General features: G+C 39.4%; 1 protein-coding gene across 1 annotated transcript in view; it reads left to right on the top strand.

Annotated features, from left to right (window-relative positions):
* Positions 1-12,648, top strand: part of ASPM (assembly factor for spindle microtubules) — a 37,191-nt gene that overhangs the window by 5,954 nt on the left and 18,589 nt on the right. Inside the window, exons 4-16 of the mRNA XM_077824918.1 lie at positions 583-672; positions 3,007-3,153; positions 3,745-3,990; positions 4,169-4,236; positions 4,880-5,021; positions 5,109-5,239; positions 6,042-6,217; positions 6,300-6,445; positions 6,532-6,617; positions 7,877-8,092; positions 9,096-9,300; positions 9,421-9,566; positions 9,670-9,798. Coding sequence (XP_077681044.1) covers positions 583-672; positions 3,007-3,153; positions 3,745-3,990; positions 4,169-4,236; positions 4,880-5,021; positions 5,109-5,239; positions 6,042-6,217; positions 6,300-6,445; positions 6,532-6,617; positions 7,877-8,092; positions 9,096-9,300; positions 9,421-9,566; positions 9,670-9,798 — 1,928 coding nt within the window. The remainder of the gene's footprint in view (positions 1-582; positions 673-3,006; positions 3,154-3,744; positions 3,991-4,168; positions 4,237-4,879; positions 5,022-5,108; positions 5,240-6,041; positions 6,218-6,299; positions 6,446-6,531; positions 6,618-7,876; positions 8,093-9,095; positions 9,301-9,420; positions 9,567-9,669; positions 9,799-12,648) is intronic.

The following is a 12,648-nucleotide window of genomic DNA, read 5'->3' as shown; positions in this document are numbered from 1 at the left end:
CTTTGGAACTTAATACCTTGTGCTGGTAATAGACTTTAAAGTGGTAGTCCATTAGGATGTGCATCTTCTGAGAATAATTACAGGTAATACTTTTTTCTCAGTGTGGTGAGGAAGCATGGAATGTAGTAGTGTTTTTTAACTGGCAGCTTACACTTCAATTTTTTTCTTCCACTCTTTTTGCAGTTGCCAAGCAAAGCAATTTATCTGCATTCTTTTAACATTCATTAGCCAGAAGATTTATATATAATTATGCTTACATAGCATCTAGAGAATTAATGTTTCTCCATCACAGATGACATTGAAATATTGTTTTTGACTTTTCCTGAAACACACTGAAGGAAGGTAATTTAAAGATAAAAATAAAACCTCTAGTCAACCTATATCAGCTAGATTTAAGGAATTTTCTATAGCGATGATCTTTCTTATCATGTTATACTCCTCCCCATAATTGATAGGGTTGGTAAAGAATGGACTCAAGGCTATAATCCTTAACTATACCTTGCTTGCTTGTTCGTGGTAGTCTCACCTTCAGTGATAAATAGGTTTTTTTGCTGGCATCTGATATTTTGTTAACATTTTTAGGTTCTTTGTCTAAAACTATCATCAAAACTACTAAGCCCATTGATGGTGTGGCACAGTCTCAGCTGACCTTCATAAAACCATTAAAAACAGGTAAACAGAGGTTTTCAGTATCCATGAAGTCAGAATTTTTCTTGAATTGAATGTCAGAATTGAACTGGGAAAATTTTTTGGTTAATAGTTTTTGTTAAAAGTGTAGTTCTCGTTGACCCAAAACTGCTTGCCAATTCATGTAGACTTTGCCAGATAGTTATGACTGAACCAAAAAATCAAAATGTTTTGGTAAGAGGAAAATGAAACAGTTTGTTTTGATAATATGAAACAGTTTTTTGGGGGGTGGAGCCATAAAACGGTGGGGAGGAGGTGGTAGTGTGGTGATGCCCTCCTTATAAATTTTAGCTTAGTGGTTAGGATGCTGTCCTGGGATGTGGGAGACTAAGGGTCAAGTCCACATTCTAGAGTAGGTCTCCCGTATACCAGGACATTGTCCTGGCTATGGGGCATTTTGGGATGGGTCTTTCTCAGTCTCTTGTATTTAGACTGTTTCATATTGTATAAGATATTAATTGGAGCAGGGACTGGAATTTGACTCTCCCACATCCCAATGGAGTATTCTAATCACCAGGCTGCAGAGTCATTCTCACTTTCTGGCCCAATTAATATTTAATTAGTAATGCAAAGTGGAACAGCTTCAGCAGGAGAGATTGAGAATACTCCTTAACGTAGAATACTCCCATACTCAGTAGTTGGGGCGCATACCTGGGATATGGGAGACCTGGGTTCAAGTCCTTGCTCCACAGGGAGATAAAAGGGGTGGGGCTGTCTGAATGGTGCCGAAGCTTTTGTCTACACTACACAGCTTTTAGCAACACAGTTGGTGTTGCTGAAAGTTGGGCAGTGTACCTGCTGGTTGTCAGCACTTTTGCTGACAAAATATTTCCACCCCCAATGAGCAGTGTTCGCGGTGTCTACGGGAGAGTACTTCTGCCAACAGTGCGCTGTTCACACTGACACTTGCCATGGCAAAACTTTTGTCTCTCGAGGGGGGCGGGTTAACACCTCTGAACGACAAAAGTCCTGCCGCTCAATTGCCTGTGTAGACCTAGCCTAAATCCCCTTGACAATGTAGCCCCTTATTCCCAGATTTTTTACTTTTAGTAAAAAAAAGAAGTTGGATGCCTAAAATGTGTTGTTTTGGGATCAACGAAACGTTTAGTTCAACTTGAAACTTTTTTTAACAGCAAACCAAAAAATCAATTATTTGTTCACCTCTACTAATAACTTGTGATTCTGAATACACTCAAGGAGCAGATATGCGGAATCAAATGGTGCTGTATTTATGGAGGTAGAAATGTGACAACAAATCATGCTTCAAAGGTTTTTCAGTATACTTAAAAGCACTAGGCTACTTAACATTACTGTTAATATTGATAAAGCACTAGATAATAGCATGAACTATCATACCAATAACTGTCCTTGTCTTTAGAGTGGTAGTCAAGTTAGTCTGTATTAGCAAAAACAACGAGGAGTCCTTGTGGCACCTTGGAGACTAACAAATTTATTTGGGCATAAGCTTTTGTGGGCTAAAATCCACTTCATCAGATGCATGGAGTGGAAAATACAGAGTTGGGTATAAATACACAGCATGTGAAAAGATGGGAGTTGTCTTACCAAGTGTGTGGGGGGTTGGGGGTCAGTGCTAACGAGCCAATTCCATTAAGGTGGAAGTGGGCTTTTCTCAACAGTTGACAAGACAGTGTGAATACCAAGGGAGGGGGAAAAAATCACTTTCGTAGTGCTAATGAGGCCAGTGTAATAAAGGTAGCCCATTTCAAACAGTTGACAAGAAGGTGTATGAGCAAGGGAAAATTAATTTTTGTAGTGACCCATCCATTCCCAGGCTGTATTCAGGCCTAATTTGATAGTGTCCAGTTGGCAAATTAATTCCACTTCTGCAGTTTCTCTTTGGAGTCTATTTTTGAAGTTTTTTTTGTTGAAGAATTGCCACTTAAGTCTGTTATTGAGTGTCCAGGGAGATTGAAGAGTTCTCCTACTGGTTTTTGAATGTTATAATTCTTGATGACAAATTTTTGTCCAATGTACATGGCAGAGAGGCACTGCTGGCATTGCATCAAATGAAGTGGGTTTTAGCCCACGAAAGCTTATGCCCAAATAAATTTGTTAGTCTCCAAGGTGTCAGAAGGACTCCTCATTGTTAGTCCTTGTCTTGAAGAACTTATTAGTTGAAGACAACAGCAAGTACAATAAAAGTGGCATGTGGTCTATAAATACTTTCCTCATAATTCCATTTTTGTGCAAGTCATTGAAGTTAAAGTGAAGAACTGCATATTTTAAGAAAACATAAATAATTTTAATTTGAACTTTGTCTATTTAGATAATCTTTCTCTTCCCTCCAACCCCTTTAAGTCATTCCTAGGCATCCAATGCCTTTTGCTGCTAAAAACATGTTCTATGATGAGCGCTGGAAGGAAAAGCAGCAGCGAGGCTTTACCTGGTGGCTGAATTTCATACTTACACCTGATGACTTTACTGTAAAAACAGAGAGTTCACAAGGTAAAGTAGGTAACTTTGAAACAGTGCACTCTTGCTAAATCATGGGAACACTGTAATGTCAATATATAAAGCAAAACTTGCTCCAGGAATTTTTTTTAAGTGAACTCATATATGATGAATAAAACCACTAGCTAAAAGCTAGTATCAATTAAGCTTTCATTAATTTATCTGTATGTATGTAACTAACTTTTCAATAAGGGTAATTTTTATATTAAGAAGTGGTTGGTTCCCCTCCCCCATCACCCCCTTCATGAATTTCTGTCCTGAGATTGGAATGAAAGGAAGTTCAATTTGCATCCCTACAGAGCTACTTTGATAATTGTAGAGCTAACGTTTGGGTGTCTGTTTCAGTAGAGGTTGCACTGAAGGAAATTCTGAATGCTATTTTGAAATTTTATATATTTGTGTTTTTTCCATGTTCTTTAACTGAAAGTGTACAGTCTTGAGAATCTGTGTATTAGTATGCATTTAAACTAAAAGTAAAATGATAGCAAAAATAGCAAACTCCTATAAAACAGATGCTAATTTACCTTTATGTCGGATATATAGACCTATTTTTCTTTTTTATTCTCTCTTTTTTTTTTCAATTAGTAAATGCAGCTGCACTTATCTTGGGAGCAGAAAATCATCATAAAGCCAGTGTTCCTAGAGCACCAACAAAAGAAGAAATGTCCATGAGAGCTTATACTGCTCGATGCAGGTTGAATAAACTACGACGTGCAGCTTGCCGTTTGTTTACCTCTGAAACAATGGTTAAAGCTATTAAGAGACTGGAGTTTGAGATTGAAACTAGACGTTTGCTAGTTCGGAAAGACCGGCATCTCTGGAGAGATATTGGTAAGAATGTACAAAGGTTGTTGATATTTAGTATTTTTGGTAAAATAGCATTGAGTCATATTATAAGTGTAGCAAGTAGAGTAGAAAAACTTTTAACCAGATGGCTTTGTAACAATGAAATATGGTTTAAAAGTGTTTGCTGAATTTAACATTTCACCGTACTTTACATTCATTGCAGGAGAAAGACAGAAAGTCCTCAACTGGCTTTTATCTTACAACCCTTTGTGGCTACGCATAGGTCTGGAAGTAAGCAATGCTTCTTATGGATACTCTATTTTTGTAAAGCCTATGCCAAGAGTGGATCTCAAGTTCAACTATAGCTGGCAGGCAGCTCTGGTTTATTATCAGAACAGAACAATTTCCTTTTAATTCATGATTGTCTTGTTACAAAAGAGAATATTTCATCGGACAATTTAAAAGTGCCTTTCTGTGAGGAATACCCTGGAACTGGGCTGATGCTCCTTTGCTGTTGCTCAAGTAACTTTACCTTTCAGTAGTAGCTAGGAAATTGACACTTAGCGCGCTCCCACTACACTGCAGCCAGCTATGTTGGGACTGGTTAGGGAACTCCTAATGGAATCAGAGGACACTTTCCAGACATCAAAGAACCAGTAGATCCCATTGATACAAATTTTAACTTTTTAGATGGACGTTGTATTTGGGATACCTGCTGGAATAAAACTAGGATTGAAACTTTGTTTGCTGTTTTTCAGATGAATCTATTTTCAAAGAAATGGGCTAGGTTACTAATGATTTGGGCAAGTGAGAAACTCTTAAATAGTGTATTGCTATTTATTTTGAATATAGCCTACTGAAATTCTGAAGAAATAAATGATACAATTGTGAGCATTTTTTTAAATTTTAAAAAGGTTTCCTTTTTTCTCATTAGACTATTTATGGAGAACTGATTGCTTTGGAGAGTAATAGTGATATTATGGGTTTGGCAATATTTATTCTCAGTCGCCTACTTTGGAACCCTGATATAGCAGCTGAATACAGACACCCCACTGTACCTCACCTTTATCGGGATGGTAACTACTTTTTTTTTCAAAATAGACTGTTTTTAGCATTTAACTTTGCATTAATAAATAACATCTTTATGAACTTAATATTTTTAGGTCATGAAGAAACTTTGTCTAAATTTACACTGAAAAAATTATTGCTGTTAGTTTGCTTTCTTGATCATGCCAAACAGTCTAGAATCATTGACCACGACCCTTGCCTCTTCTGCAAGGATGCAGAGTTCAAGGTAAAATATGATAGCCATTTCTTTTAATAATGTTTGATTGAACATATGACTTTGTATGCATATAATATAAAGTTGCTTTTTTAATGTTAAGACTTTAGTACTATTCACACTCAGCACATCTTCCAGGAGGTCACTAGCTGTGTAAGACTTACCATCAGGACTTCTGAAGTGCATATAATTGATAGGGAGCGCGCAAAAGCCTTGTATTGTAGAGGTTTCCTTTTCTTTCTAAGACTAAATACTGCTTTGCCACATCATTTATCTGAAGTTAAATCCTCTTGCATTTTGAAAGTTTATCTGGGGGCTGTCCTACAATACTTTGTTCCAGAAAGCTAGGCTGCATGTCCTATCTGTCATGCTATATGTTTGATTAGTAAATAGCCTCATTTGTGTTGAACTAAAAACCATTTTTACTCTAGTCAGTTGAAGTCATGGTATAAATATCGTATGTAGTCTATTAGACTACAACACTGTTTAAGGAGTTAAATGCATGAATAAATAAAAAGAAAAATTATTCATGAACTAGGATGCAGAGCAGGTATGATTAACTAATGTTACGGCAGCTTGATATTTTTTGTTGTACACTAGGGAAGTTATGAAAGCTGTCATTAGGAAACCAGTTAGCTATCTGTGTCAGCATTAGAATATTGTGGACACAATTTAAATGCCATGAAGAGATATTTAAGTACTTGAATTTTTGTATCTTATGAGTAGTACTAAACGACAAATAACAAAGCTAAAGGCATTTGGGGGAAGGGATCAAAATGGTCATTTGGTCTAAGTTTATTTTATTTCCCCTTAGAATAGTAAAGATGTTCTACTGGCATTTTCACGAGACTTCCTGAGTGGTGAAGGTGACCTTTCCCGTCATCTTGGCTTCCTGGGATTACCTGTTAGTCATGTTCAGACACCACTTGATGAATTTGACTTTGCTGTTACAAATCTAGCTGTAGACTTGCAGTGTGGTATTCGTCTTGTGTAAGTTGATACAGAATGGTTTTATGACTATCTATATTTGTCTAATCCTTCTGTAAGATGAACTAAGACACTTTATTGTTAGGAGAACAATGGAACTTCTCACAAAAAACTGGAGTCTCTCAAAGAAGCTAAGAGTTCCTGCAATAAGTCGTCTCCAGAAGATGCATAATGTTGACGTGGCCCTTCATGTTCTTAAAGAGCGGGGAATTCAATTGAAAGACGAATGTGGTAAGAATTGAAAAGTAGCACTAGAATAACTATGCATTTGAAGAACAGGAATACATATTTTAATCGCTGTTGTATTTTATTTATAGGTGCTTCAATTGAGTCTAAGGATATTGTGGACAGGCACAGAGAGCGAACTTTAGCACTGCTGTGGAAAATTGTCTTTGCTTTCCAGGTATTGCATAAAGTTGTGTGTAGTTGTAAAGAATTTTAAGAAATGTTACAAACAAGAGGAGATAATGCATGGCTTGCAACAAAGAATTTGTAGTCTCTGAAATTGTCAAGTCTGGATTGATCTGGCTGGGTGACCCATGAGAATGATCTTTTGTGGATTCTCATGGTTAGACCTCATCGTGTGATGTATGTTCAAAGTGCTTTACAACTATTAGCTACATTGATGAGCTAGGCTCTAAAATGTAATACAATTCAGAACTCCTTTTAATTAGGTTCTGTACACTTGTTCATAGAATTTCTTTTGTACTTGTGCCAGATACTATAACAAAGGTTAAGTATGTGATAACAAGGGTCAGGTAATTTGGCCACAGAAATTAACTTCTTGCTGAGGAATTCTCTTAGCGCTACTAAAAATAGCTCAAATAGATGGATGTATTTAATACCACTTCCAAACACTTGAAGAATGAAATAATCTCCTTTGGACTTAGTATGGAGGCTAATTAGTGTACTTGTAATTGAGTCAAGGAGTATGTATAGCCCTAAATGGAAGAAGGAAGCAGAGAGTAGGAGAAGAGTTTGGCTTAATGGCAAGGTTTAAGAGGTTACTTGAGCCAACTAAATATTCAAAAATCTATATCCAGCTTAAGTGAATCCAATAGGAAGGAGTATACATTATGGAAAGTAAAACCTATTAGGCAGGAATTTGAAAACCAAGTAGCCAGAGACTTTTTTTTTATTATATATAATACCTGATGCAAGAATCCTAAAGAGAATACTGCTGCAGAATTATCAGGAAGCCAAAGGAGCAATTGAATGCTGAAGAATATTGCAGAGAAAATGAATTTATTCATTTGCATCAGTCAACAACAAGATGTTGAGGTAGATCTAGAGTCTCTTTAATTTAGTTATATGGATGACCACTTCCACAATTGCATTAGGTAAGATTAAAAAAAAATACATGTTGTTCAGGGTATAAACCAACCATTGATCCAGGTAGGAACACAGTTTCCCTTTAAGTTTATTTTAAAAGCATCTGGTACTGGCCACTGTCATCTAGGATGCTGGATTGGAGTAACAGCTAGTTTGATCCAGTATGGAAACTGTTATATTAGTAAATAGTGGGAGCAGTCAGTCCCTGGCACTTACTTAAGATGCTTTCTTCCAAACCATCCCCTCTCTGTTTAACCACATCAAGTTTACAAGATCACTGTAATGTCTTTTTATGTATCAGAAAAATTGATTTGTTTGTTTCCATTAAAGGTGGATGTTTCCCTTAATGTGAAGCAGTTAGAAGAAGAAATTTCTTTTTTAAAGAATACACATAATATTAAGACACAAATGGCTACTCTGGTGTCCTGCTCTTATCAAAGTAAAGTGAGAAAAAACAGCAGTACTTACTCATCTGAAAGTTACAGCAAAAATGTGAAGCTGCTGATGGATTGGGTCAATGCTGTTTGTGGGTTTTACAATATTAAGGTAAGTAGTCCTGTTTTTTGTGTATATATTTCCAGATTTTGTACATCTGCAAATACATTGTCTTGTAATGGGAAATCTTTATAATTATAAAGATGAGACTTACTGCTCATCAGAATGGCTGGCACACTTTAGGAAAGCAAAATCTAACTTAATTATTTTAAGCTTAGGAGGCTTCAAATTCATTTCCCAGGCATTGCCATTTCTGAGTCCCTAATCAATGAAGCCACTTTCGTCTCTGAACTTCATGAATTTCACTTTGTGTGTCTTCCTCTGTCTCAAGTGCATCCATGCCTACTTCTCTTTAATACTTATGTATGTGGAATGTCATCCCTGATATTGTGTCTCTCACAATCAGTCTTCATTTAAATGCCTCTCATCACAATCCCTCACACAAACCATTCTTTAACTCCCATAAATAAAAATCAAGGAACTAAAATGATGGATACTGTAACACACAAGCAACTACATAGCATTTTGTGTATTCCGTTCTCTATTTTGCTTGTCTTGCTTTCCATATACTGCTTCTCTACATATTCTTGCTTTCCAAGATAGTAGTCAGTTGGTTAAGTATGTTTAAGATTTATGGGCTACAGGTGCTATCTTATTCTGAAAATATTTAGCACATTTTTTGACAGTGGATTAAAACATCAGTAACATACTATGCTGTAGAAGGTCCTTTCTAGGATCCTTCCATAGAATTCTCCAGGTCTGGTTTCTTTAACTATTGTTGTTCTATGAGGTGCACTTTTACTTTGGGTAGACATCCCTTTATATTTCTGACTTTCAGGAATGGAGAGCCACAGCATGGACTCGGCAAATGAGCATTACTTTCAGATAACTTGAATTTCATATATTTAATTTTCCTTTGTATATATTAAAAGAAATGTGCATAGCCACATTCCTATCCAGTTACAGATATATTATGACAAATGAGACCTATTTTAAACTTGTACTAATTCATGAGTGTGAAAAACTTCAAGGTTTTTTTTTTTTTTTAAACCAGGTGGAAAACTTCACAGTATCTTTCTCAGATGGCAGAGTATTGTGCTATTTGATTCACCACTATCATCCGTGTTATGTGCCTTTGGAAGCTATATCCCAACGTACCACTCAAACAGTAGAATGTACGAAAACTGGTACAGTAGCACTAAATTCTTCCTCTGAATCTGATACATCTCTAAATATGTTGGCTGGAACATTTGACCAAAGTGAGTCATTCTTTAATATAAGGTTTTTTGAAGCAGACTGCATGTTTTTTAAAAAAATAAATAAATAAAACCCTTAATCTGACTGACAAACATGATTATATTTTTCCTTCTGTTATAAAGCTATAACTACCTCAGTCGTCTATAAGGAACTTCTGGACAATGAAAAGAGAAATTTCCAGTTGATTAATACTGCAGTTTCTGACCTGGGTGGAATACCAGCTATGATTCATCATTCAGATATGTCAAATACAATTCCTGATGAGAAGGTGAGAGACGTGTTTTTTTTTATTTTATTTTATTTTATATAACTTCATATAAACTGGACAGTCCTAACTTACCATGGTGTTTTTTTTATGTATATTTCTTTAGGTTGTTATCACCTATCTGTCATTTCTGTGTTCACGGCTTCTAGATCTTCGAAAAGAGACTCGAGCGGCTCGGCTAATTCAGTCAGTTTGGAGGAAATACAGACTGAAAGCAGAGCTGAAACTCCACCAGGTATTTTTATCAAGGACTTTATTCTTTTGTGAAGTAGTACAGTAAAAGCTGTGTTGTCCGGCCCTGTACCAACCAGAAAGCTCTCTAAACCAGCATTTCTAATATTCATAGAAAGTCCAGTTTATAGTCTGGTTGGCGTAGGGCCAGCAGGCTCCCTACATGGCTTCGTGTGGCTCTCCAGAAGTGGCAACATGTCCCTGCTGCTCCTAGGCCAGGGGTGGGCACACTACGGCCCATGGGCCAGATCTGGCCCCTTAGGGCTTTGGATCTGGCCCACGGGATTGCCCCCTGTGGTGCTGCAGGCCCCGCGCCATTCTCGGAAGCGGCTGGCACCACATTCCTGCAGCCCGGGCTGAGGGCTCTGTGCGTTGCCCTTGCCTCCAGGCACTGCCCCGGCAGCTCCCATTGGCTGGGAACGGGGAACCATGGCCAATGGGAGCTTTGGGGGAGGTACCTGGAGGCCTGGCAAGGGCAGTGCACGAAGCCCTGTGTCCCCCTTCTCCCCCAGGGGCTGCGCAGGGACATGGCTCCGGCCACTTCCCAGTGCAGCGTGGAGCCAGGGCATGCAGGCAGGGAGCCTGCCCTGGCCCCAGTGTGCACCTCTGCCACCCTGGAGCCTCTTTAGCTAAGTGAGGCTGGAGCCCGAACCCCTCCTTCACCCCGCTCCCCAACTCCCTGCCTTGAACCCCCTACCTGCACCTCACACCCCTCCTGCACCCCAAACCCCTGCCCTGAGCCCCCTCCTGCAGTCTTCACCCCTCCTCTGCCCCAATCTCTTGCCCTGAGCCCATTCCTGCACACCGCATCCCCTCTCACACCTCGACCCTCTGTCCCGGCCCTGCATACAGTTTGCCCACCCCTGTCCTAAGCAGAAGAATGGCCACGCAAGCACTACCCCTCCCCCAGATCCCATTGGCCGTGGTTCCCAGCCAATGGGAGCTGCAAAGGCAGTGTGCGGGGCAGGGGCAGCGCACAGCCGCCTGCCGCGCCTCTGCCTAAGAGTAGCAAGGACAGGTAACCGGTTGCGGGGAGCTGCCTGAAGTAAGTGCCCCCGAGAGCCTGCACCCTGCAAATGCCCCCCCGCATCCAATGTTTAGTTAACTGGCATTTTTCACTTACCGGCACGCCCCATTTCCCCAACATGCCAGATAAAAAAGCTTTAACTGTAATAATCACTCTTGGTTTGTGGTACAGTGGGGGATACAAAATCAACCAAGTTGTGAATGGATAGTCTTCAGAGAGTAGCATTTGTAACTACTTTTTGAGGACTTCATATGTTACTAAGATGGTGACACAATCTTGATTTAAAGCAAAATGCATCTTTTCATTCTCTTCAGAATGAAAAGTAGTCAATGTAAAGACTAGTGCTCTGCCAGTGTTACATTTAATATTAATAAGAGTATTTCAGTCCTTTTCCCAAGTCAAGGCTGAAGTGGCTTTACTGAACTTTATGAAGAACTCCACACTTATTAATTTTACTTCTTTGCAATTTAAAATAAGATGAAAAGAATACCACGTTTGAGCTAGGTCTTTTGCCGCTGTGCAATGTATAGGATTTGACACACAACTTGACCAAAGCATTTCAACTGCAATTTTCAACTATGTTGGTGTTCCATTTCTGACTTTCTACAGGGAATTATGCTAAATTATATGTTCATTCTGCAATATACAAGACTATACAAATTGCCAAACAACTTGTTGCCCACTTCAAACTTTAATTCAGGTACTTAAAAGTGAAAGGTAGCTGGGGTACGTTCAAGGCTGCAGGATTTCACCATGCTTCTTTACCATGTGTATAGCATTACATTTTTCTTCTTCGAGTAGTGTCACTATGGGTGCTCCACTAAGTGTGCTTGCGTCCCTACACTGCTGCTTGGAGAACTTTGATAGCACTGTCTGTTAGGCCCACTCATGCACTGTCTCTCCTTGTGCTGCCCTTGTGTGGTGCACCAACGGCATGCCTCTTGAGCCTCACCTCCTAGAACACCCCCTTGTCCACAGCATCTAGGGCTTCTTAACTGCCTCAAGAGATCGAGGAACAGGAAGCTGGTACCAAGGAGGAAGTGACACCTAGGTACATATTCTAGTCTCCAGGCGAAGCCGTCATGCCTCCCACACCATCTTTGGCAGATGACTTTCGTGTTTTCCAGGAGCTGGCAAACACCCTCAAGATACAATTGGAGGAAGTCAAGGGCACCCACCATCAGCTCTTTGACATCCTCCACTCTTCATCCTCCTCAAAAATTGCCCTCTCAATTAATTAGGCCATTTTAGTCCCGGCAAACATCTTGTGGCAAACTCTGGCATCAGTGGTGCCAACTTGCAAGTGAGCAGACACAAAAATACTATGTCTCAGCCCAGGAATGTGAATTCCTATTTTCTCACTCCTCACCCAACTCCATTGTGGTGGATGCCATCAACTCTTGCAGCCAATAACACCAATCAAAGGCTACTCGCTATGATAGGGATTGGAAGCATCTTGATCCTTTGGCAGAGAAGTGTACTTCTCAGCCACTTTGCAGTTCTGTATCGCCAACTACAAGCGCTCATGGCGAAATACAACTACATAAATTACTCAAAACTGAATGACTTTATTGAAAAGTTGCCAGAGACACATTACAATTCCTTTAAGGCCATTATCCAGGAGGGCCGATTAGTGGCAAAAACATTGCTGCAATCTGCCCTCGATGCAGCCAGCATGGCAGCTAGGTTCATCTCTACAGCTGTGGTAATGCAATGAGCATCATAGCTTCATTTTGTCAGGATTCCCGAAAGAGGGGTAGTCCACAGGAGGACCTTCCCTTTTGAGGGCACAAAGCTCTTTTCTGGGAAGACTGACACCTCCCTTCA

This window comes from Eretmochelys imbricata, chromosome 8 (assembly GCF_965152235.1).
Source record: "Eretmochelys imbricata isolate rEreImb1 chromosome 8, rEreImb1.hap1, whole genome shotgun sequence".
Taxonomy (NCBI): Eukaryota; Metazoa; Chordata; order Testudines; family Cheloniidae; genus Eretmochelys; species Eretmochelys imbricata.
The sequence above is the reverse complement of the archived record's forward strand: the minus strand, read 5'-3'. Positions and strand labels throughout refer to the sequence as shown.